Raw genomic sequence first — 25,741 nt, 5'->3', positions numbered from 1 at the left:
GGAGTCAGCGCATCAAGAGCCACCACACACAGACAGATCCTGGACATGGGCTTCAAATGTCGTATTCCTCTTGTCAAGCCGCTCCTGAACAACAAACAATGTCAGAAGCGTCTTACCTGGGCGAAAGAAAAACAGAACTGGTCTGTTGCTCAGTGGTCCAAAGTCCTCTTTTCTGATGAGAGCAACTTTTGCATCTCATTTGGAAACCAAGGACCCAGAGTCTGGAGGAAGAATGGAGAGGCACACACTGCTAGATGCTTGAAGTCCAGCGTGAAGTTTCCACAGTCTGTGTTGATTTGGGGAGCCATGTCATCTGCTGGTGTTGGTCCACTGTGCTTCATTAAGTCCAGGGTCAACGCAGCTGTCTACCAGATGATTTTGGAGCACTTCATGCTTCCTTCCACAGACGAGCTGTATGGGGATGCTGACTTCATTTTGCAGCAGGACTTGGTACCTGCCCACACTGCCAAAAGCACCAAATTCTGGTTCAATGACTGTGGTTGATTGGCCAGCAAAGTCGCTTGACCTGAACCCCATAGAGAATCTATGGGGCATTGCCAAGAGAAAGATGAGAGACATGAGACTGAACAATGCAGAAGAGCTGAAGGCTGCTATTGAAGCATCCTGGTCTTCCATAACACCTCAGCAGTGCCAGAGGCTGATAGCTTCCATGCCACGCCACATTGAGGCAGTCATCGCTGCAAACGGGGCCCAAACCAAGTACTGAGTACATATGCATGCTTATACTTTTCAGAGGTCCGATATTGTTCTATGTACAATCCTTGTTTTATTGATTGCATGTAATATTCTAATCTTCTGAGACTGTGCACTTGGGGTTTTCATGAGCTGTAAACCATAATCATCACAATTATGATAAATCACGGCTTGAACTATCTTGCTTTCATGTAATGAGTCTATCTCATATATTAGTTTTACCTTTTAAGTTGCATTACTGAAATAAATGAACTTTTGCACGATATTCTAATTTTTCGAGTTTCACCCTATTCTCTATTATGTTCTGCTGTTCTGTTCTATTTTTATCCTATTTCTCTATTCTATTCTATATTTTGTAGTCTATTCTATATTCTCTATTCTGTTCTATTTTTATCCTATTTCTCTATTCTATTCTATATTTTGTAGTCTATTCTATATTCTCTATTCTGTTCTATTTTTATCCTATTTCTTTATTCTATTCTATTCTTCATTCCATTATTCTATTCTATCCCATCCCATCCCATCAGTCACGTGATCAAAATTCAGATGCTTGGCAACCAACTCACATTTATCATGGTTATATCAGTCAATGTTAACAACGGTGTTCCTAAATAAACACATGCAACGTTTCACTTAACAATCATGGCAAGAAAGATGGCAACAACGAGGCAAAACTCTCTTTAACAAACGTTTCCCTTAGCAACAGAAATTTTGGGCTCCATTGTGGTCGTAATTCGAGGACTACCTGTACAACTAAAACCAAAAGTCGTCCCATCCCTTACTATCACAGAACACAGAATCGCAGGGCTGGAAAGGGATCTCGGAAGGTCGTCTAGTCGGACCCCACCTCAAAGAAGAGACCCGAGGCCATTCCGGACCCCCGACCGACACCGCTGGTCGTGCGAGGTCCCGGGACACCTCGACGTCGCGCCTCGCCTCTTTCTCTCCTTCGAGGGAGCGAGTGAGGATATGCCACCCAGGCACTTCCAAGGCATCGGGGGTCGGGAAGGCGCTGGGGATGATGGGAATTGAAGTTCAACCCCCCCACCGGAGGGTATCGGGAACCCCCGTGACCCCCTTTCAATTTTTAGGCGCGTCTTCCCTCCGAAGACCTCCTTCTCTTCCCCCGGTGGACTCGGTGGGGCTCCCTTCCGCGAAAAGGCGGCGAGAGGAGGGATCCCGCGGGGCCTCCCCCCTCACAACGTCAGATGTTTTCGCCTCAGGTTGATATGGAGGAGGCCGTTTTTGGCGGGGAAAAAGAAATGGAAGCTCTGCCTCCCGAAGAGATTCCTGTCAGCGACGGGACTGCTATCCCCACACGTAGGGATCAGGTTATGGAGCACCCCGGCTGGAGCGCACCGTCCTCCCTGTGTGAAGAATATAACTGTCAACGGGCTCCAGGATCCATTTTTAACCCTCTCCGCGCAAACAAACAAGGGGGGAGAGTTAGGGAAAGTCACAATATGGGCGGGAAACTCGGCTTGCTGCCGATTGGTTCTTGGCGCTGCCCTTCAATCGGTGCCGCCCTCGAAAAAACGGCTTCTCCTCACGTTTACTGGAGCTCAAACCTGTCACTCGGACCTTTCCCTTCGGCGGCGGGGCAACCTCTGGTTCCGCCTCTCCCTTTCGCTCTCGCTCTGACGTGCCGTGTGCAAAGAGGGGGGGGGAAAGGTTGGTGTTTGGTGGAAAAAAAACAGCCGTTAAACGGGCCGCGGGGCGGGGCCTCCGCGAGGAAGTAAGAAGCCTTAATTGGATTGGTCAAGGCGGGAGGTTCAAACTAGCACGGGCAGCCGTGATTGGCTCGAGGTGGCCGCGGCAGGCCAGGCTCCCTCCTCGCGCCCAGGCGGGTTATTGTCTCTCGACTTTCGCAGGCGGGTCGCGCGCGGAATCGGGACCGGACTTCGCCCAGGAGCGACGCAAACATGGTAAGGAAGGCCGAAAAAGCCGCGCGACGAGCGGGCCACAGCGAAGTGTGTGAGGGTGAGGGGGGGAAAAAAGCCTCGTTCCCGTTCGGCGGGAAGCTCGTGAGGGGATTCCCTCACACGCCGGCCGTGTGAGGGACGGCTCCCGGGTGGGGTTGCGTGGGGGAGCTTCGAGCCGGCGCCGCTCCGTTTGGAGTCGTTCCGGTTAAGCGAACGTCGGGCCGAGCCGTCTTTTCCCGCGGGCGCGCTGCTCTTTGGGGCGGCCGGAAAGCGAAGCGGCGCCGCTGGCGGCGGTTCCTCCTTCCGTTTGGCGAGCGCCGCCTCTCGGTTAACCGCGCCGCGCGGGGGGGTTTCTGCCTGCCTTTCCCTTTGGCCCCGGGAGCGCCTCATCTCGGCCGGCCCGCCGGGGCGGAGAACGAGAAAGATTCCGCGGTTCTCCTCAAGACTGCCGAACCCACCCCCTTCGCCCTCCCCTCTCCCGGCCTGGAGTGTCAGTCAGCGCCCCGCCAAAAGAGCCTTGCAACCACCGCCACCACCACCCCCCTCACGGTCCGAGCCACACGCCGCTAACCGGCGCTCCTCGGTTTCCCGCGCGCGGCGCCTCCGCCCTCAAAACGCGGCGCCGGCCGGGACGTCCAAAGCGGCCGGGCGGGTGTTCGCCTTTTTTTTCCCCGCGCGGGGCTGAGAGCCCGGCTGACGGGGTCCTGCCGAAGGCGGCGGTGACAGCCTGGCACGCTGCAGCCCCTATCTGCCGCGGAGGGAAGTGGCGCGGCGGCGGCGGCGGCGGCGGCGGCGGCTCCTACCTTCCTTCTCCCTCTCGCCCCCCGCGCCCCTTATTTTTGACTCAAGGGAGGACGGCGGCCGGGAGGGGGGGGTTCTTCCTCTGCCCCCCCCACCCCCATCATCCCGGGTACTTCATATTCGTCCGCTTTGGCTGAGCTGCGAAGCCCTCGGTTCCCCGATGACATCATGGGGTTGCTTGGGAAAGTTTGTTTTTGGGGTGTATGTGGGGGTGTGGGGGTGCCCTGCTTTCTCTTCCCAATAGGCTCATAAATACCGCAGCTGCAGGTTTTTTTTTTACTTTTTTTCCAGCTTGAGGTTTCTGTTTGTTTGTTTATTGATTTATTTATTGGAATAAAAGAATAAAAATACAATGACAGGGACCCATACGCAACTTTAGTGCACTTATGCACGCCCCCTCTACGGACCCCCCCCCCCCTTACGCAAGAAGTAAGGTCCCTTTGTAGCTGAGGCAACTGGATCAGGTAGGGCATTCCAGACTTTGACAACTCTTATTGCAGAAATCCTTTTTTTTTTTTACAGTCAAGTTTAGAACTCAATTTACATTGAGTTTAAAGCGGTTTGTTCGTGCGCCTATTGCAATTAAAACAGAAAAAAATCATTTACACATTAGGTATAATTTTGTATGCAATATGATTTCTGTAAAGTGCATTTTTGCTGTTCAGAGAGAGGTTGCTTTTGGCTAGAAGGCTCAAGATGGTCGCTTTTTTTCTTTCTTTCTCTGGTTAATAACTTGCAGCAAGTAGAACATCTGGCATCAAGGGTGTCCAGCTTTGACAACTTTAAGACTTGTGGACCATCTCCCAGAATTCCCCAGCTTGGGAGCTGAAGTGCGCAAGTTGCCAAAGTTGGACAGCCCTGGTGTAGATAATATGTACAATAATGGTATTCTGTGTTACTTGCAAAGTGCAGAAGGGGAGTGAGAAATAGATTGTTTTGATGATAGATGAATAATGTGAGAAAAGAAAATTTATATGGTCATGAACTACATTCTCATAACTTTCTCTAGTCTAAGCCATCCTTGCTTCTACCACCATTTCATACATGCTCTTTGTTTCTTTAGCTTGTCTCACATCTTCCTCATGTGGGTTTCATCAACTCCATCCAACCAACCAACAACTTTTTCAATTGTATCCATTCAGTCACTCTTATACGTTTGCTTTGGGATTTGATCTTCATACATTTGGTCTGTGACCATGCCACCTTAATGTTTATATTGGCAGATCATCATTCTAATTCATTCAGCATCAGTACATTCTCTTCACATTTTACTTTATACCCTGCTTTAGACTTTGGGGGGGGGGGGGTCAGTGTTCCTACAGACTCAGTTCTCATCTTGATAGTAATATGACCACAGGCTGGTTTTGGTTTTTGATACATATTCATTACAACAAGTCATATATTACTATCCATTTATTTCTGCCAATATGTGCACATCTTCAAACTCTCTGAATTCAAGTTTACATTTTTGTCTTTGATATGTAATTTTGAGATAACATTACTTGTTACATCACGCAGTCTTTCTGTCAATTGTTGAGAATACTTTCTATTCTCAGCTAATAGCATGCCATCATCCGCAGAGAAAAGTGCGTGCATGTTTGTGTATGTAGTTAAAGCATCTCTGCTAGTACCATAAGTGTATCATACATTTATGCATAAATATGTTCACCACAGAAATATCACATGTTTTCATCTTATACTTAATCTTCTGTAAAACATTCCATCTGTTTTCACACACGCTTCACTTCTGTAATGTATTGTTTTAGATACAGTCTTCACATGTTAAAAAAAGTTGCATGGCCATTCCATAAATAAACCACTGCCACATTTTAAGATTTTCCCAATTATGCCATCAACAGCTGCAGTCTTATCATTTTTCAACATCCAGTGTTTGGGAATTTCTTCTCAACGATTTTTTTCTTTGACAGTAACAGTTACAGCTTTTGGTTCAACTTCACACTTCGACATAACAATAACACTCCCATATACACCATTCCTTTTACTTTTCTCATTGCCACTTTAAATGTATATACTTTTAAGTTTTTTATTACTGTGTATTTTGGCCTTCGATATGAGAAAATAATTCCTTTCTCTAACTATATTATTTGCAGCAATATGTTTTGTCATTATATGCTTTACACAATATCTTTCATCTTCATTTTTCACAACAATTCTTTTTTTTTTTTTTTTGCACTTTTTCTTGCCTATAGCAAACATTTTTCACATTTCTCATTTGTATAACTTCAGGTGCTTATGTAGCAATTTATAATATTTCTACTCTTGTTACAAGTTGCTTCCACATCCTCTTTCCTTAAATTTACTTTCTATACATTCATTGGGGAAATTAATCTGTTTTCTTACATACAGAACCCATGCTTTCTTTTCATATGGCCATTCTACTTTCTTTCAGGTCCTCTTTTTCTTTCATATCCATTTTTTCAAAAATCCAGTCTTAACACAATGTCTCCTATTCAAAAGTTCTCGTCAACATTGTAGCTTTCATTGCTTTTTTAGTCTTTCATTATGAATAATCAAAAATACTTCTAGGTTTATATTCATTCCTTCTGTGTGTACTTATGAATGCAGTTCTTAAACTGTGTATTTAAAACAAACATCTTTTTTTAATCAAATACCAAAACAGTAATTTCATTCATAGATTTCCAGATAGTCCAATCTCTACTGTCTTGAACTCGTTTCCAACTCTCCATTTTATGTCATCAAAATCATGGGTTTTTTCTTTCACCATGAGTGCATTTATTCAGAATGTTGTGTACTTTTTCCAAAATTCATATTTGGTTCTTTCGTTATCACTGGTCATTAGAATGCTGCATGCAACTGTGTTTTCCCCAATAAGAATTCCTGTTTCATATGCATCCACAGTTTAGATGCCACTTACTCATACTTATTGATATATTTTTAGCACTTTCATTCATAACAAAACCTATATTTCTTTTAGTTTCACAAGTACACAAGGTATCTATTTTGCTTTCATTCTTTTCATTTGCTAATTCATGCTGTTTACCATTTAGTTCATTTACTTTCCAAGTCTCAGTTTTCCATGTTATGCAGATACTATATAGGCCCATAGTTTAGTGTACATGGTCCTATATAGTAACCACCAGAACATATGAAAAATTGAGACTTGGTGTTGGTTAATCAAGATTTTTTCTTTATATTTTTAGGAATTTAAAGAATTAGATTAAGTTACCCACCTACATTATATCTGCACTGCATGGAGCATTCTCTGTATATGATAAGGATAGTATTGCTGACTTGTTGGGTATTTTAGCCAGTATGATGGATGAAATAAATTCCTGTTTTATTCCAAGAACATTTACACTATTATTTTTGGAAGCTAGGACCTTGAATCTAGAGCCTATCTTGCAAAAACAATATACTATTGCCTGCATCCCACCACATGTGCTTGGGTAGTAGCTAATTTATCCAATAATTTTAGAATAGGATGCACCTAATAGTAGAATGGCCATTAGAAAACTGTTTTCATTGTATTTTTACAAAAAAACTTTCAATCATAACTATCACTGTGAGATAGTACTAAAATGGGACCTTTATACAGCCCCCCTTAATTTGATATATATTCAGTATTGTTTGAAAATAAATATATTTAAATCTTGTTTTACAAGTCAGTTTATGCCTTGTCATCTGTCTTGTATCTATGCTTAAAATTATAAAATTAGAGTAGGTTCAATAATAGTGTTACAAAAATAAACAATTTGGCAATTGCCTGTTTATATTTAGAATTAACATTGCATATTAGAGTAAATTGGGTTTAGGAGTGTATTTAGGGAGTCTGGTCTGGGATTGTATTTTAGAGGATAGAATGCAGCACCAATCTATTTGACTATTTCACTATTCCAGATTAATAAACTAATTGTAATAATTGCTGTATTGATACTAATGGCTGGCAGCAATTAAGGATATTGTAGCCCAAAATCTAACTTGGGACACATTTTTATCTGCACATGAATTAAATATCTTTTACCATTAAAGCTTATCTTGAAGAATGGATGCAAGGAAGGCTAATTAGGGGAAAGTAAAACTGACCATCTGCTTGAGTTTTGAACAGGAGTTTTGACATTCCTTATTTGATGTAAAGAAAGATCTAGTCTGGGGCTTAAAGAACTGATGTCTTGATAATTCACTGTCACTTGTATTTATTAATAAACTCCCCTCATATGATGAAAAAATTGCATAACCAGAAAAAGGATTTCTTATAGCATTTTGCGCAAGTGAGTAATATTTGCACATGTAACAACTGTGGGAAGTGTAAAGAGGCAAGATATGAAAAAGTTGGGTGATACAAGAATAATTTTAGAGAAAGTTATACAAGGTTGCAGTTCCAAGTGTACAAAGTAGGAAATGAGCTCCCCCACTTTGTATGTGCATTTTGGTGTTTCATGAATAAAAAGTGGAATTTATACATGAATGTGTCATTTTGACAATATTGCTGAAGCCTCTGGTGCTGAATACTCTTCAGGCGATTCTAGTAGCCTGGGAAAAGTTGATGTCTGATATAGGACCTCCTTTTTAGACATAGCTGCTGTTAACTGATAAGCTTCTGCATAGCTAGACTTCTGGAAACGGTTGATAGGGTTAGAATCAGCCAGGTAGAAATTGTAATTAAAAAAGAAAAATCTCCTAAACTAAATTCTGATGTACTTGGTTCTAAACAAATCTCCTGGGTGAAAGGACTCTTTGGAAAGTAAGTAGTCATAGTTCTTAAAAATTCCCTTTTTGTGACCACCTGCCTAATATTCTGGTTGGGACTAATTCCAGTGTATTCTTACACACACATGCGCGCGCATGCGCGCGCAACAAATGTTAAGTGTAAGAAGATTGGTAAATGTGTTTTAATTTTCCCCAAATTCAAGGCAAAGAGACTATTAAATGTTCTATTGTGATGCAACAATAAGAGGATTTGGGGTTGTAAGAGTCACTTGTTGAATTGAGTGGCTACAGAAATCAAGTAAATGAATAATGCAGTACTATACATGTAAATAAAAAGTCAATATGGGCCATTTCACATATATTGGAATAAATAGGTTAATGTGTTCATAACTGTTCCCATTAATTTATCTCTCTGTACAGCCAACAGCTATTGAGAACAGCTGCAAGTTGTATCTATGCTTGTAAGTCACACTAAATAAGCAACACTAAGTAACCAACAGCTTTGGAGAATGAATTGCTTTTAAATGAATTGTTTTTTTGAAAGTCATAATATCTTCTTTGGGCACAAAGGATGAAAATGGAAAAAAAGGTTCACTGTGTGTTGGCTTCAAGTCTTGTCCTACATGCATTTCATAACAACCATATACAGTTAGAAAAAAAAGTTTAGTAAAAGAATCCACTTAGATTAATTTGGGGGGCAGGAGTAAAAATAATAAAATTAAAACATAGTTTTAGGGCTTGGATATTGGATACTATGATATTTTGACATGTATAAGATTTTGTTTAAAAATAGCTGGTTTTGTCCTGCAACTTCCTGAGATTTTGGCCCATCTCAGAAAGTGATACGGAGTCAGACCTGGCTAATGCTTAGATTATAAGACCATGAAGGAATTCCTGGGCTGTAGGTTAGACCAGGATGAAAAACCCTCTCCACTCAAATAATAGAACAATATAATGGTTTTGAATTTGGTAAGAGCTCAAGTCCATTTTTACTCCACAACAATAATTGTGTCATGTTGTGGTTTATGTGATTTGAAGAGAAACCAGAGCTAATATTATAGGCTTTCTTTTCTTACATATATAAGTTATGTATACAGTATATGTATAAATGGTTAGTTTTGCATGTACAAATGATGTGATATATTTTCAAGTTCTGTGACTTGATCTTGGACAAAACCAAACCAACCTGCAAAGTTGGTTGTCTGAGAGAATCAGCCATTGTTTGTAAGTGTAAACATAAGCTAATGTTGCTGTCCTAAAACTCTTTCTTGAATTAATGTCCCCAAATATACATGCTTACATATGTTTACAGTATTAAATTGGATATATGCCTAGATTAACTTGTGGCCAATGTTTGATCCTGTTTTTTTTCTCTTCAAAATACTTTTGTTTGCATGTTTGCATTGTGACAGGAAAAGTCTGAAGAATGTACTTCCTTTTGAAAAATTCCATCAAGATTTAAATATGAGTTGGAGAAAGGTCATTACTAAATTTGAACATGTGACATGCATTTCAAAAGTAGTAACACAATGGGCATTATGGAAGTCTCGCTAGGATTGACTGATCTCCTGTTACGCTTTTTGTAGGCTGGAGGCAAGGCTGGCAAAGACAGTGGAAAGGCCAAGGCAAAGGCAGTATCTCGCTCACAAAGAGCTGGACTTCAGGTAAGTTTTCAGGCAGCCTTTCACAGACACGTTTATTTGTATTTTCTCACGGTCCTAATTAAATTTGGGGAGCGTGGCATTCTCTGTTTGGGGCATAGAAGCATTCATTATATATTATTTAATTCAGGGGTGCCCAACCATGGTAATTTCAAGACCTTTGAACTTCAGCTCCCAGAATTCCTCAGCCAACCATGCTGATTTAACTTCTTTAATTTTGTAATATATTGTTTTAATTGCTTTTTCAGTCAGAGAGAATTCTTAAGCATCTCTAAAAGTCTGTTTACCTGGGTGAAGGAAGGCTAGAACTGCCTCCTTCTCTTTTCCAAGGTTGATTGACATATAAAATTAAGCCCCATTGTGGTTTGGCTTATATTGTCCTAGCCACTTAAAAAAACACTCTGGTTGGTTTTATGTCTGTAGTAAACCAAGTCTTAGTAGATATTTTTTCCAGGCGATTGGAGTGCAACTTGGCTTTCTTTTTAACTAGTTCTTGCAGTTTCTTTTTAATCGGTTTTCCTTATGCTATATTCTGTCAACAGAAAGTTGCCTTTTGTTAGCTATCAAATCTGGGCTGCAAAAGTTCAGTTGGCACTAGATGGCAGCATCTGGTGGTTGCCCAGAATTTTGAGAGCCTGAAACTAGTCTGTGTGGCTTTTCAGTTGGTCATTAATTAGAGGGAAGATGTGCAAAGATGTTTTCATACTGGTGGTAATGGTGGACAACTTTAGGCCATAGGGTTTAGGTCTAACCTGTGGAAGCTCCCCCCAAACAGGTTATATTTTTTAATGCAACAGAAATGAAAAAAATTATGCATGACTGGATTCTTCCTCGTGCCATTCAAAGGCTCAGTCTGATTTTCAGCTGTGTAAAGATGATCTGCCTTTAGACACTTGAGAGATGCTGAATAAAGTGAGCAGTGCTTTTTCTCTCCACCAAATGAACTTAAGCTGTTTTATATATCGGAACGCTTGTACCTAAAACAGTGACCCAGTCATCCGAGGCAAGTGATTTTCTTTAGAGAGGGGATTCCACATTTCTTTATCCATGCACTAGGATAAAGGACCCAGGAGAATGAAAAATATTCTCCAAAGTCTCCTCTAGAAGACACTCCAGGTCAGATGTCAGAGGAGCAAGCCCACATCAGAATGCTTGCAACAAGAACTTAAAAGCAGTCAGGACCGTACTTTGTGCCTAAAAGCACCTGAGGAAGAAATACGCTTCACTGAACTGGGTATTTAGAAGAATTTCTCAGGAAGATATTTGTTCTCCAGCAGTTGCAGCCATGCATAAGAAGCAGCTCATCCTCCTTGCTGATTCCTTGGCCTTCCATCAGAGTTTTGCTTCTGCAGATCTTTGAAGTTCAGGAGGCTGTTTTGGACCTGTCTACAATGTAACTGTTTCACTGGCTTCCACCTACATCTTTTAAGAAAGAGAAAAGACTTCTCCTTAGTCTTTACTAAAACAGTCCTCATTCCGGAGCTCTGGGTTCCTAAATTAAGTTTACCTATCCAAAATGTTACATTAGTTTCTAGGAGGAAGCTCCTTAATGCCATATTTTAGTCTTATTTCAGAAGCTAAGGCCCAAAGAATGTTTCCCTTCTCTTGCACCAGCTGTTTGCTGTTTATAGTTAAAGCCCCAAATATATGGACTTTGTACAGGTTTTTGTTCTTTTATTGACTCATAACAAAGTAGCATTAAGGAGGAACCTCTTCTTGCCATAAACACGGACTGGCATCTTAATTCTTGATGGGAATTTGGAAATTGGAATATGTTAGTAAAAAAAATTGTTTGCCAAATCATGTTCTTTCCTACAGTAAAAGCATTCTGGTGGTATTATAGTGTTTATACCTCATATTACTTTGATGTGGGATTTAATCCTGTGATCTTGCAAGATCTGTTGCATAGCCTTAGGTTTGCAGAACACTAATATTTTTAAAGTTAAAAAAACTATATCCATTTATGAATGAATTAACCTTATACAATAAGTCAATGCTAGTTAGCCAACATTATCAATAAATCTTATACCAGACAACTCCAGTTTTTTATGTCTACACCTTGAACCCTGCCAAATAAATTGTGTCATTTTCTTAGTTGCAATTCCAGTAACAGTGTACTTGTGTACTTTGGCATTTGGTTGTCTGGTGTAAAAACAAACAGCCACTTACATCCTGACTATACATTACTATAGGGTATGCCTGGATCAAGTGCCTTCTACCTCTCTGGAAACAGGTCACAGATACGGACAGTCAGTCAAAGCCTCTTGAAAGGGCATCTATGCTAAACAAGTCCTTTTGCTTCTAGTTCCCAGTGGGCCGTATCCACAGACACTTGAAGACTCGCACCACAAGCCATGGAAGAGTTGGCGCTACAGCTGCAGTGTACAGTGCTGCAATTCTTGAATACCTCACTGCTGAGGTAGGTTGCTGGAATATTGGTATTCCTCTAATGTTTGGGTATTGAATGCTTCAGTTCTTTATACCTACCAGTTCTTCATTTTCCCAAATATTTATTTCATTTGATCTAATAGTTGTTTGCAAGCTTACCAATTTTTTTTGCAAAAGCTATTTTATTGTACACCGTTCTGTTTATATTTATAAACATCATAAACACACCAGAAAATATTGAAATAGCAAACCCTGATGTATACTTGTTCTAATTAGAAGAGGTTGCGTAAGTTCCCATTAGTTCTCCCTTATGTTTTTAAAACATTTAAACTTGTAAATTGTTACAAATATTTCTGAGGAAAAGAACGTATGTAATAATGAAGTTATTGCTCATCAGTGTATGCATTGTTCTGAACTGAACTTCAGGAGGCATGTTTTTCATCAAAGAAAATATTTTCACTAGTAAAAAGGGATGAGCTGGATAGATATATTTTATCTATCTATCTATCTATCTATCTATCTATCTATCTATCTATCTATCTATCTTCATTTTGCTACAATTATTCAAAAGTATCAATTACATACTTATATCCAACTATGTATTTGCTTTCAAATTCCATAAACAGCTACCAACAGTTTTAATCTCCAGTTTAATTCTTGTAGCCTTTATTCTTTTTTGTTACATGATAAACTTTAGAAAAATCACTCTTATCACTCTCTTAGCTTTTCTGTAATGATCTTAGCTGCAGTTAACTATTTCTCCCCTTAAATCCGTTGTTCCGTTTGCCAATTTTGTGCAACACTTTAGTACTATTGTGGATCTTATTGATAAGTATAACTGTAATATTCATATCAACATTCTAGATCAGAATTATAAGAAAGGGTTTATCAAGTTTGCAACAGTCATATATGTAACACAAACTGATGTTCTTGTAAGAAATATTAACCCTTTGTATCATTACTCTGAAAGTGTCAAGCACGAAAGGCCAGCTCCACATGTGAAAGTGCAATTAAACCGATTCATTGCTAAAAATCTATGCACAGGGCTCTTCTCAGCTAATGGTCAGCACCTGCTTAGAGTTAGATAAGGCTCAGCTGAATCCCAAGGCTACATGGGGATTCTAGGCTGATCCCTCTTAACTCTGCCACTCCTCCTCCTCCTCCAGAATTATAAAATGTTTACCACTATTTGCAAAAATGAAAATACCGTAAGTTAAGCTTGTTTTTTTTAAAAAACCTAGGAAACTAAAATATGCCGCTATATTTATTCCAACAGGTGTTGGAGTTGGCAGGCAACGCTTCGAAGGATCTCAAGGTAAAACGTATCACTCCACGTCATTTGCAGCTTGCCATTCGTGGTGATGAGGAGTTGGATTCCCTTATTAAAGCAACCATTGCTGGTGGAGGTGTGTATCATCATAGCTTCTGAATTCTGTATTATTATAAAAGGTTCCAGCTCATATTTTTGTACAGGGTATTACTTTATATATACATCAGTTCTATACTTTCATCCTTATGATTTGTCTTTAATTAAATTAAGACTATTTATTTAGCAGTGCTGTGTTCCCAGTGTTAATTTTAATAGAAGCGCAGAACAAACTTTGTGTAGTCTTTCCTGAAGAACACTCCGTCTTCTATTCCTCTTCCGTATCCTGATCAATTTTTAAACTGCCAGAACGAAGCCACATTCTTGACTTTGTCGTTGGCCAAAAATAAGTCATTCTTGGTACATGTTTCTGGTAGTAGCTGACATTCCAGCAGATGGTCCTGGCTCTGTGTCTCTCTACATTCACACAGTGTGTTGTTATCCGCAAACAGCCTCCACTTGAGCGTATTCGTTTCACATTTAGGCATTCCGACTCTTAACCTGTTCAGGGTCCTCCAAGCAGTAGAAGGACATTTTCCTCTTCCATGAAAACCCTTTTAGATTGAAATATTGGTTGAAGTGTGCAATTAAAAGAATAACAGTTGCTTGAAAACGTGAAGTTGGGATAGGGGAGGGAAGAAGAGGAGACGTTGACGGGGCTGTATAAGTATCGACCGGTGTCTTAAATCTTGATGTGACCGTGGCTCTGTCTCCTCATCCTTTGCTCTCTTTGCAGGCGTAATTCCTCACATCCACAAGTCTTTGATTGGAAAGAAGGGACAGCAGAAGACTGCGTAAAGAGGCGCTTCCGGCAGCCCGCTTCCTCCCTGTCATTGTACTGTAATTGGGACAGAAGAAATATGGGGATATGTGGAATTTTTTTAAAAGAATAGTTAAATGGAAGAGCATAGACAATTGACTGTAGACTTAAAACATTTGTATGTTCTAGATTTAAAGTTTGACAACAACAAAAAAGTACCCTGTTATGTGGCAGCAATTTGTGTGTTGATTGGCTAGGTTTCTCCCATGTGTTTTATACAAAAATGGAACTGATAAAACCATTTTTTACAAAACCTATTCTTGTGTGTCATTCTGGTATACAAGGGATAAATCCAGTAAAATTAAATTGAAATGTTTAGAACAGTCACACATTCTAAAATTGGATATAGCCACAATCATGATTAACTTTGTTTACTCTTGCTTATTAACATAGAAATCAAAGTCCAGATTTTGATGTCACTTAAAATAACTTTTATGAATTTTAACAATACTTTAAAAAAAAAAAATCTTTTTGCCTAAAATCTTTTCTCTAAATTCCTATGTTGCACAAACATGGAAAGTGTTGCCCTGTCACCTTAGCAAAGATGTCCATCCTGAATTTTGCTGCTCACGGCTGATAATCTCACTGAAGGTGGTGGCTTGGCAGGGAATACTGCTGTCTTATTGCACCAGCCCAGTTGCTTTTGTTTCATTATTATTTTGTTTTGTTCTGAAAAACTCTTCCTCTGTAACAAAATGCTAAAGGAGCAATGCTGCCTTGATTACAACTGGAAAGGTTACCATTTTGGTACCCCTCTAAACAAGAACCAGTGTTTCTTTCCACTATTAATTTTCAGAACTGCTTTACGCAATAGAATTGTAGCCGTGTTGCTGATTAAACATCATGGCAGAATGATCTCAAATCTCCAAATTCTTGGCTTAACTATAGTTGTTCTCAAATTAATTTGAATAAAATGTTATCTCAGTTATAATTCCAGGTTTGCTCTGATTAGTGATTAGTAATTTTAGATAAGTTTAGTTACAGTTTTAGATATCTAAAACTATAAGGATTTACAGTCTTTAAAAGAGATTATTGTTAAGAAATTTGGATTGAAGGAGGTCAAATAGGATTTCGGTGGTTTCTCCATTCCTATCAGTGTGGATGGCTATTTGTATTTTTTAAGTACTATTCACTATATTCCTGTGCATTGTAAGTAATTATAAACATTGTCCTTATTAAAATAGTTTTCAAAAAATGCTACATATGGTAAAAGTGAGTGAGGTGAAATTATTTAGGGAAGTTAGATGCAATGGCCAGTTTGGATGCGGATTTGGGGACTTTGCGTTACATTTGCCGATTCCATGGTAACTGGTAATCTAATAAAATGCTGTCCTAACAAAGGCGATAATTTATATAACAAAGTTAGATCTTTGAATTTGGCATAGGATTTCCCCCCCAGAGGCCCCTTCAGTAACAGTGTGGTAGCCGATGAGCACTGCTGTAGTAGGAGGAGGGTGTTTCTTTTCTTAGGAACGTTAATCAATACCTCTCCGGTGTAACTGATAACCTGGACTGACAGCTACAGAACAGACGAGGCTTCTGTTACTGAAGGCTCACCAGAGGTTTTTAAAAAGGGACTGGACAGCCACTTGTCCGAAATACTTGAACAGGGGGCTGGACTAGAAGACCTCCAAGGTCCCTTCTGGCTCGATTCTGATTCTGGAACTTCCATACTTAAAATGCTTATTTTTTGCTGATGGATTAACAATGTCAACAATGCTTTGCTAATGAAAGAGGCTGTTTTCTAACATAAATAAAAGAGAAAGGATTGATTGGAGTGAAAGGTTATTTTTGTCAGGAGTTGAAAACAACTAATTTGCAGGCTGTTTAATGCATTAATCACAGTGCAGAAATTAATACACTTGTTGCTAAGATCTACAGGTTATTGTTGGCCACATTTTTAGGCAGATAGCTGAAATGGATGTGAGTGCAATGGAATACCTGTAGGTTCCAGGATTAATTTAAGTTACTCATTATTTCTTAGGTGTTGATTGAAAGAAGTACTAAAGGCCCACAATCAAAGTGCCACTGTCTCTTGGACAGAAAGGCCACTGAGGAAAAAAGCCTGATTTTAAACTCTAAATTATTTCTCATGCCAAAAAGTCTTACCTGACACTCTGGGGGTCCCTGCCAGTAAGAACTGCATGAGCTAAATGGGCATGCAAATAAGTTAGTTTACAGCAGGGGTCCCCAAACTTGGCCACTTTAAGACTTGTGACCCTCAACTCCCAGAATCCCAAACTTGGCCACTTTTAAGACTTGTGGACTTCAACTCCCAGAATTCTCCAGCCAGCATAACTGTCTTTAAAGTGGCCAAGTTTGGAGACCTTTGGATTACAGAGTTGAATCAATCCAGTATTGGCTAGAAAAGAGACGCTGGATTCCATTCTTGCAAGCTGTTTGTGGGAATATGGGGGCATAGGTCAGCAACAGAGCTTCCCCGTGGCTCATTCAATACAAGATTTTCAGGGGGAACAGTGGATCTACATCCTATAGCTTTAGCTAAAGGGGGGGGGTTGCGGGGGGGGGAGGAACATAACCATAAAGAGCATAACTTCACCTGCTGGGATTGCTAGAAAAGTTAAAACCACTTTTATCAAAAAAATGATAGTGTCTCAAGTGGTTCCCCAAGGATCTTCAAACCTCCAGCTTCAGGCTTGGCTGTTTGACTCTACAAACCGGTTTACCATACAGCGGTAGAGTTGAGTTTCCATTTTGAAAGAAAAATGGGAAAGTTTTTGGTGGAAATATCCACGGAACGCCCAGCTTGGCCTCCACGCCAGACTCAGCACCAGTTGAAAGTCCGCCCCACCATGGCAAAAAAGTCTTCATTGTGCTGACTGAAGTAGGTGCAGAGCCTCTCCAGCAGTAATTCATCCACGGTGGGGTGAGGCCGGCCTTTGGACGGGTCAAGGCAGTGCCGTTCTCCTGCGGCCTGGAGGCAAAAGAAGCCTTTGGTTTCGTTGAAATAGAAGTTGTTGGGCCCCAGGTAAGGCTCCAGCCCCAGAAACTCTTCCACGTGACGCATCTCTGAGAGCGGCTGCCGAATGAGGCCGCCTCCGTCCACCACGTGGATCTGTGTGGTCGGGAAGAACTCCAGCCACCGAGCCAAGTGCAGGGCGTAGAGGCTGCGTTGCATGGCCTTGTAGCTGGTGTTCAGCTCTTGACCCCTTTCCAGGATTTCTTCCAGGGACTGGTACGGTTTCCGCCGGGCTTTGCGATTGTAGAGGATCTGGGTGTAATCGGACACCAGCCTTTCCACGGGATCCCGCACGATCAAGAGGAGCTTCACGGATCTGTCCATGGTGTAAATCCGTTCGGGCGCCTCTAGGGAAGCGAAGTAGCCGGGCGTTTTCTCCACGGTGATCTGACTGCTGTAGGAATTGGGCATCTGTTGGCAGTACCAATCCAATCCCTTCCGGTAATTCTCTTCCAGGTTGAAGAAGTGGATCTCGGAGTGAGCAGCGGCCACCTGGGGGTGCAGGCTCAGCATCTCCAGCAAGGCCCTGGTGCCCCCTTTCCTCACTCCAATGATGATGCCTTTGGGGAGCCGCTGCTTCCAATCCTCATCCAGGGCCTCGGAGTCGTTCCTTTTCCACTGCTCCAGCAGGTCGCTCATGACATCGGAGTCGTTCCTTTGCCAGCTGGCCTCCCAGCGTCCTTCTTGTGAATAAATCCCACACATCTGGAGACATAGCAGCAGCAGCAGGCAAACGCTGCCCATCTCTGAGCCTCCTCCAAGATGAGAAGCGGCCGGGATAACCGATGCAGTAGAGGACAAACTCTGCGATTCTCAATCCTCTGAGCTTGCTGACAGTTTGATCCCCCCACCACCGCCGTCCAGCTAGGAAGCGATCCTTCTATAGAAAACTATGTTCCACGTTCACAAGGTCCACTGCTGGTAGTTCACATTCCAGTGCCCAGACTCACAGCAATTGCAAATGGAACCCTTCAGCAGAAAGACGTTTGCTTGAAGAACTTCTTGCCACCTGAAAAAAGATAGAAATGTGATCACAAAAGCTCAAGGACCTTCCAACTCTTTATTATTCTGTTCCCGAAAGGCCAATGATGCGCAGCAAATCTAAACACGCAGATGTAGGTTTGGGTTTCACCGCTTAGTCTAAACCAGCCAACCTTTTGGACCTCAGGGACCACCAAACTCATAATTTTAAATCCTGCGGACCAGAGACACCCTGGGAAAATCCCCTCCAAAACGGCTGCAAGAAAATTCCCCGCCCCGTTTTCCTACTGATCGACCGTTCTTTATTTGGGATTACAGGATACCGTCTCCAGCTCCGTTCTCGGGCGGGAGGGGGAGGAGAGACTTTTGACTTCATGCAAGGAAAGCAGCAAAAGTCTTTCTCTCCCCCAAACTCCGCCAGAATGGCGCAGCCTCTTGGAGCAGGGATGCCTTGCAGGGTCCCAAAGACTCATTTTTGGCAGAGTTTGGGGGAGAGAAAGAAAGACTTCCGCTGCTTTCCTTGCGTGCAGCCAAAAGCAGAAGAAGAAAGAAGTGGAAAGAAGCAGGCCGGTGACCGGGCGACGCGCGTGGGGAGAATGGGGCAAGTTTACCCCCTCCGCCCTTTCCCTCCTCCCCTCACTACCTCGTGTTGTTCGCAATGCAAGCGACGCAAGCCTTGTGTTTCCGCGGGCCATGTGGGTGGCACAGCCTTGTGTTCCTGCGAAGCCTGGATTAATTGCTTTGGGGGTGACATTTCTCTGCGGACCACCAAAATTTTCTCGCGAACCACCAGGGGTTCCCAGCCATCACATACTTGGCTTAGCATGTTGTGTTAGTGAGTAGTGCGGTGGCCTAGAGGTGGAGCTCTTGCCTCACAATCGGGAGGCTGCGAATTCAATCCTAGAGGCACAATGAGAATATATATCTGCTGAACCAAACTCTGCACTGGCAACAGGAAGGGCATCCGGCCAGTAAACACTCTGCTAGCTCCATTCAGACTCCACCCCGCAAGGGATTATGGGGTCGTTAAAAGGAGATGATATTGTGTTAGCCCAGTTTGGTAGTTTGCAAACCATAATTTGCTGTGTGTTTTTTATAGTTTATCTTTGCAAAACGCCCAGAGTTGCTTTATGGGTGACGTGGGCAGCATATAAATTTAATAAATAAATATAAAAACATAATAAAATATGGATGCTAGTAAGCTTTAGTTAAACTTAATGAGCCAGGGGAACCTCGGGAAGGATCGCTCTATCAAGATTTTTAAGACTCAGGTTAAGCGTTTTGCAAATTTGTCAACACTGAGATGTGAGGACTTCAAACTGCCAGAATTTTGTAAGCTGGCTGGGAAATTCTGGAAATGGAAGTCCACACATTTTAACTCTCCCAAAAACCGATCTAGATTGTTGCAAGTTAATGTTTTTCTGTCTTTTAAAAAGATTTGGGGTTATCTAGAGTTTTGCAGTTTCCCCCCCACCCACCCCAATTGGCCTACTTTGTAAAAATATGGATTAAGTTGGTTGGAGTAAAAGCCGGATGCACACATCTCCCAAAACTTTTGCTCCTCTTGCAGTTTGCTATCAATATAATATACTTGGACTTCAGTAAGGCATTTGACAAAGTAGACCGCAGGCTGCTTCTTGGTAAGATAGAAGAATGTGTGATAGGCAGCACCACCACCAGATGGAGTCACAGTTGCCGGACCAACCACTTTCAGGGAATAGTCTACGTGGAGGTGGATTCACAGATTCACACCAAGCTGAGGAGAATAGCCAACACTTTAAAACAGGCCGTGGTAGACTTCAACTCCCAGAATTCCTCCTCCTCCGGTCATGTTAGCTCAGGAATTCTGGGAGTTGAAGCCCACAAATCTTAAACTTGCCAAGTTTGAAGACCTCTATCATCTATCTATCTATCTATCTATCTATCTATCTATCTATCTATCTATCTATCTATCATCTATCTATCTATCTATCTATCCATCTCTCCATCCATCCATCCATCCATCCTATCTATCCTACCTATTCTATCTCTTTCTCTCTATTTTACCTATCTATTCTATCTTATCTATTCTATCTTTCTCTCCCCCCCCCCTCTATCTATCTATTCTATCTCTTTTTCTATCTATTCTACCCCTCTTTCTCTACCTCTTCCAGGGGTCTTAAAACTTGTCAAGTTTAAGACTTGTGGACTTCAACTCCCAGAATTCCTCCTCCTCCAGTCATGTTAGCTCAGGAATTCTGGGAGTGGAAGTCCACAAAGTCTTCAAGGTGCCAAGTTTGAAGACCCCTGGAATAGGTAGCATAGCTGGTTGGAGAATTATGCAAGTTGAAGTCAACAAGTCTTAGAAGTTGCCACGTTTCGGGACCCCTGGTTAAGAGAATTCTGAAGGTAAGAGCAGCGCTACCTGTACTTTTCTTCCTCAGGTGGCACTTTGCTCCCGGCTGCCTGGTAAACCATCCTACCCCCTCCCTCTCTCTCTCTCTCTCTCCCTCCCTCCCTCCCCCCCCACCCCTTGTGGCTTTCAAGCTGTAATGTTTTCTCTTCTACGCTCCAAAGCCTCGTTAGCTTAGTTGGCTGTACTTTTTGTCCTTCACACAAATACAAAGCAGCCGCCACTTGGGAGGCTGCTAACAGCTTGCCAGATTCAGCGCCCAGGCGAATCCTTCGGTCCGCGTGAATGGAGCAGAATTGCACAACTTCTCAAGGCCTCGCGTGACTTAAGCAAAACATCAGGAAAAAGCTGAATTTTAAGTGGACCCTAGAAGAGACTCGCCTCCCAGCTCTCAAGTTTCTCTCCATACAGAGAGTCCTCAACTTAACGGCCACAAACGTGAGCCCCAAATTTACGCGGCGTTTTGTGAAGTGAACTTCTATGACCTTTCTTGCCAACGCTGTTAAGTGAACCGCTGCAGTTAAGCTAGTAACGTGGTTGTTAATGAATCCGGCTTCCCCCTTGAAAAGTGTGCGTGGAGGGGTTGTCACGTCATCCCTGGGACACTGTGACCACCATAAATATAAACTAGTTGCCAAGGGTCCAAACTTTGATCCCATGACCCTCGGGGATGCTGCAAATGTCCTAAATCACTTATCAGTGCCATTGTAACTTTGAACGGCCACTAAATAAACTGTGGTAAGTTGAGGGCTGTACAATAAAAAAGTAATAATTCTCTGCGATCCTCAAGTGTTTCCCCTCCATTAATTAAACCCAGGTTTATTTTCACTGCATCCTTGTAAATCAGCCGGAAGCTCAGTTTTGTTTTTGGGTCAGCATTTATTTAAGTTATACTGGGAATTATATTCTGTTCTTATTTATTATTATTGGTTATTATTGTTTATGTAAACATACTGGGAATTATATTCTGATTGTTCTTATTTATTATTATTGTTTATGCAAACTTATGCTGGGAATTATATCCTTGGCTTATTTATTATTGTTTATGCAAACTTATACTGGGAATTATATCCTTGTTCTTATTTATTATTATTAGTTATGCAAATTTATACTGGGAATTATATTCTGATTGTTCTTGTTTATTATTATTGGTTATTATTGTTTATGCAAACTTATACTGGGAATTATATTCTTGTTCTTATTATTGCTTATTATTGGTTATGCAAATTTATACTGGGAATTATATTCTTGTTCTTATTTATTATTATTGTTTATGCAAACTTATACTGGGAATTATATCCTTGTTCTAATTATTGGTTATTATTGGTTATGCAAATTTATACTGGGAATTATATTCTGATTGTTCTTATTTATTATTATTGGTTATTATTGTTTATGCAAACTAATACTGGGAATTATATTCTTATTGTTCTTATTTATACATTATTATTATTGGTTATTATTGTATTATTGGTTATTATTACTATATCATTATTATTGTTTATGCAAACTTATCCCGGGGCACGGTGACTCAGTGGTTAAGATGCTGAGCTTGTCTATCAGAAAGGTTGGCAGTTTGGCGGTTCGAATCCCTAGCACCGTGTCACGGAGTGAGCTCCCGTTCCTTGTCCCAGCTTCTGCCAACTGAGCAGTTCGAAAGCATGTAAAAAAAATGCAAGTAAGAAAACAGGGACCCCTTTGACGGGAAGGGAACGGCGTTCCGTGAGCCTTCGAAGGCGTTTAGTTCTGCCTTTCTCTTCTCTTCTCCGCCCCCCCTCCAAGATTCATGGAAGCCTCACCTCCTTTTCCTGTTAAATGACCCCCCCCAGGTGGGGGGGCAGCCAAGCCTCCTCACTTGCGTAGATCTGCCTGCTGCAATTCCTCCCCAGAGCTCAGCCTGGCGTCACTCAGGGCCTTTGGATGCTTTGAACGGCCTGATGAACTTGGCTGGGAGACCCGCGAGGCCCGTCCAGTGTCACAAAAGTTGCAGCTGCTGAATTCTAAACAATTTCACAGCTGCTAGAAAGCTGATGGAAGGGGGGGGGGCTTGGGTTAAGTCCAGTATAAGGTCTCCTGCTTGATCAGGGGGCTGGACTAGAAGACCTCCAAGGTCCCTTCCCTTCATTTCTATTTCTATTCCTCTTTGTTGCTCTTGTCTGCACTCTTGTCCAGAATCCCAACATCTCTTTTTATATTGTGATGGATCAGAACTGGGTGTAAAATTCCAAATATGCTCTCACCAGTGCAGTATAAAACAGTATGAACCAGAGGGGGGGATTCAGCTGGGGTCTGACCGGTTCTGGAGATCCAGTTGCAGAAATTTTGAATAGTTCAGAGATCCGGCCAATCCCACCTCTGACTGGCCCCGCCAACCCCATCTCTTCTCTGCCTCCCATCGAGTCCCACCTGATCGGCTGGGTCTCCTTTGGTTGCTCTGTACAGGAGAGCGGAGCTGGAAAGCAGGTTAGTGGTGTGGAGGAGGGAAGGGGGATTTTGCAGTATCCTTCCCCCGCCATGCCCACCAAGTCACACCCACCAAGCCTGCCTTCCTTCCTTCCTTCCTTCCTTCCTTCCTTCCTTCCTTCCTTCCTTCCCTCCTTCCTCCTTCCTTCCCTCCCTCCCTCCCTCCTTCCTTCCTTCCTTCCTTTCCTTCCTTCCCTCCCTCCCTCCCTCCTCCTCCTTCCTTCCTTCCTCCTTCCTTCCTTCCTTCCTTCCTTCCTTCCTTCCTTCCTTCCTTCCTTCCTCTTTCTCTCTTCTCTCCCACTACAATCCTTTCCTGCCTCCTTCTCTCCTCTTCAGAGGTGGTATTCAGCCGGTTCGGATCAGTTCTGGAAAAACAGTAGTGGAAATTTTGAGTCATTCTAAGAACCGGCCAATCCCACCTCTGACTGGCCCCGCCAACCCCATCGATTCTCTGCCTCCCATTGAGTCCCAGCTGATCGGCTGCCTCTTCTTTGGTTGCCCTGCACAGGAGAAAGGAACTGGAAAGCAGGTTAGTGGGGTGGGGAGGAAAGGGATTTTGCAGTATCCTCCCTGCCACGCCCACCAAGCCACACCCTGAGAGCACCACACCCACCAAGCCACGCCCACTGCTGATCGGCTGGTTCTTCTTTGGTTGCCCTGGACAGGAGAACGGAGCTGGAAAGCAGGTTAGTGGGGTGGGGAGGGAAGGGGATTTGCGTATCCTCCCCTGCCACACCCACCAAGCCACACCCACAGAACCAGCAGTAAAACATTTTGAATCCCGCCACTAGATCATGAATACTTGACTTTTCCAGGGTTTTTGCTATTATTGCTGTAGGGATAGGATAGCGACGAGAGAGGAACAGATTTTAGAGGGGGAAACCGTGACTTGGCTTCCTAAATTACAGAAATTGTTATTGCAGAAGGCGATTAAATAGGAAGGACGCCGGCCTGCCCTAGAATTGACTGTCCACCCATCTGGCTTTTCCAGCCCTGTCTTAAGGATGCAAGGATGGAATCGGGGCCTGGCTGCATGTTGGCACCCAGGACGAAACCCTGAACTGCCCAAAGGATGGAAAGCGACAGCAAGGGACAGAGGTTGGGTTGCAGAGGCCACCTCAGAAGTTGTTTTCACGCTCGCTTTGCATCTTAATGAGAAAGATCCCCCCGCGGGAGAAGTTTTCCACTTCCTAACGCTGGCTAATGACAGGGTATGACATGTTGGGGGTCCCAAGGGCAGAGCGTGGAGGTGTATAGATTGTCACCGGGGCAACCGGAGCAGAGATATTGCAAACGCAGCACGAGAGATGTTTCCTGCGTTTTCTAGGAGGGCAGGAGAAGCCTTGGAGCACTTCGAAAATGGCTTAAGTGGGGCTCTCAAATTTGGGCTGCGGGAAATCAGACGACCAATAAAATGGAGGATGGGCACGGGGGGCGGAGGGGGACACGACTACGGCCCCTTTTACGACCTGTGGACTTCAACTCCCAGAATCCCTGAGCCAGCATGTTAATTTACAATTAGCTGTCCCAAAGGTGCTTTTTTTTTTCCAAGAGCAACAACTGGAGTTTCTTAATTTTTTTTTTCTTTGAAGACGTTTCACTTCTCATCCCAGAAGCTTCTTCAGCTCTGATTGGATGGTGGGGAAGGGAAGGATTGATACTTTATGGAAGGGGAGGATTTATAGGATTTAATCCTTCCATTTCCCCACCATCCAGTCAGAAGCTGAAGAAGCTTTTTGGATAAGAAGCAAAACGTCTTCAAAGAAAATCTAGAAAGTCCAACAGAGATGGAAAACTATATCTATCTATCTATCTATCTATCCATCCATCCATTCATCCATCCATCCACTTATCATCTATCATCTATCACTCTCTCATCTATCTATCTATCATCTATCATTCTCTCTCATCTACCTAGCTACCTACCTACCCTCCCTCTATCTATCTATCTATCTATCTATCTATCTATCTATCTATCTATCTATCTATCTATCTATCTATCTATCATCTATCCATACATACATACATACATACCTTTATTTATCATCTATCATCTATCATTCTCTCTCTCATCTATCTATCATCTATCATTCGTCAACCGGGAGTCTGAAAGGTTTTTCAAAGGTGTTTTTTTTCCCCCAAAGAATAACAAAATAAAATAAGGAAAAGAATAAAAGAAAAGAATAAGAGAAAATAAAAGAATAAAAAATAATGAATAAATTAAAAGAAAAGAATAAAAAGAAAAGAAAAAAGAAAAGAATAAAAATAGAAGAATAAAAGAATAAAAGAAAATAATATAAAATAAAATAAATCAAATACAGGCTAGTACACGATTTGTAACAGTTCGTTTAATGACAGATTGAAATTATAACGGCACTGAAAAAAATTTTTTTTTCACACTTACGACTGTTGGCTGACTGTTAGCTGAAGGCATAAATGGGTCCAGTATCTGGTTTTTTTTTAAAATACCGGTGGTCCTGGACTTATGACAATTCATTTAGTGACTGTTCAAAGTTGCAGCAGCACTGAAAAAAGTGACTTACGGCTGTTTTTCACACTTGCAA

The 25,741-nt window shown here is 42.2% G+C and overlaps 3 protein-coding genes across 3 annotated transcripts in view; 1 reads left to right on the top strand and 2 right to left on the bottom strand.

The window, feature by feature from the left end:
- Positions 1-2,222: 2,222 nt before the first annotated feature.
- On the top strand, positions 2,223-15,573 carry LOC113445765 (histone H2A.V). Its single transcript, XM_026715102.2, has 5 exons — positions 2,223-2,639; positions 9,713-9,790; positions 12,093-12,206; positions 13,452-13,581; positions 14,278-15,573. Exons 1-5 carry the CDS (start codon positions 2,637-2,639, stop codon positions 14,337-14,339), a joined length of 387 nt encoding a protein of 128 aa, XP_026570887.1. The 5' UTR covers positions 2,223-2,636; the 3' UTR covers positions 14,340-15,573.
- LOC113445764 (heparan sulfate glucosamine 3-O-sulfotransferase 1-like) lies at positions 14,352-18,085 on the bottom strand. The gene has a single exon (XM_087938836.1). It carries the CDS (start codon positions 18,083-18,085, stop codon positions 17,147-17,149), a length of 939 nt encoding a protein of 312 aa, XP_087794962.1. The 3' UTR covers positions 14,352-17,146.
- The window catches only part of POLM (DNA polymerase mu), a 28,865-nt gene continuing 17,475 nt past the window's right edge, over positions 14,352-25,741 (bottom strand). The window contains exon 13 of the mRNA XM_026715099.2: positions 14,352-18,350. The gene's annotated coding sequence lies outside the window, so the exon portion shown is untranslated. The remainder of the gene's footprint in view (positions 18,351-25,741) is intronic.

This window comes from Pseudonaja textilis, chromosome 9 (assembly GCF_049901715.1).
Source record: "Pseudonaja textilis isolate UNSWEBS1 chromosome 9, rPseTex1.2, whole genome shotgun sequence".
Taxonomy (NCBI): Eukaryota; Metazoa; Chordata; class Lepidosauria; order Squamata; family Elapidae; genus Pseudonaja; species Pseudonaja textilis.
This window is presented reverse-complemented; position numbering and strand designations above follow the sequence as displayed.

Bases quoted from the DNA above. Each gene is read 5' to 3' on its own strand.
- LOC113445765 (XM_026715102.2), top strand. The intron at 12,207-13,451 runs GTAGGTTGCTGG...TTATTCCAACAG, and splicing joins TTGAATACCTCACTGCTGAG to GTGTTGGAGTTGGCAGGCAA. The intron at 13,582-14,277 runs GTGTGTATCATC...CTCTCTTTGCAG, and splicing joins AGCAACCATTGCTGGTGGAG to GCGTAATTCCTCACATCCAC.
- LOC113445764 (XM_087938836.1), bottom strand. From the start codon at position 18,085: ATGGGCAGCGTTTGCCTGCTGCTGCTGCTATGTCTCCAGATGTGTGGG.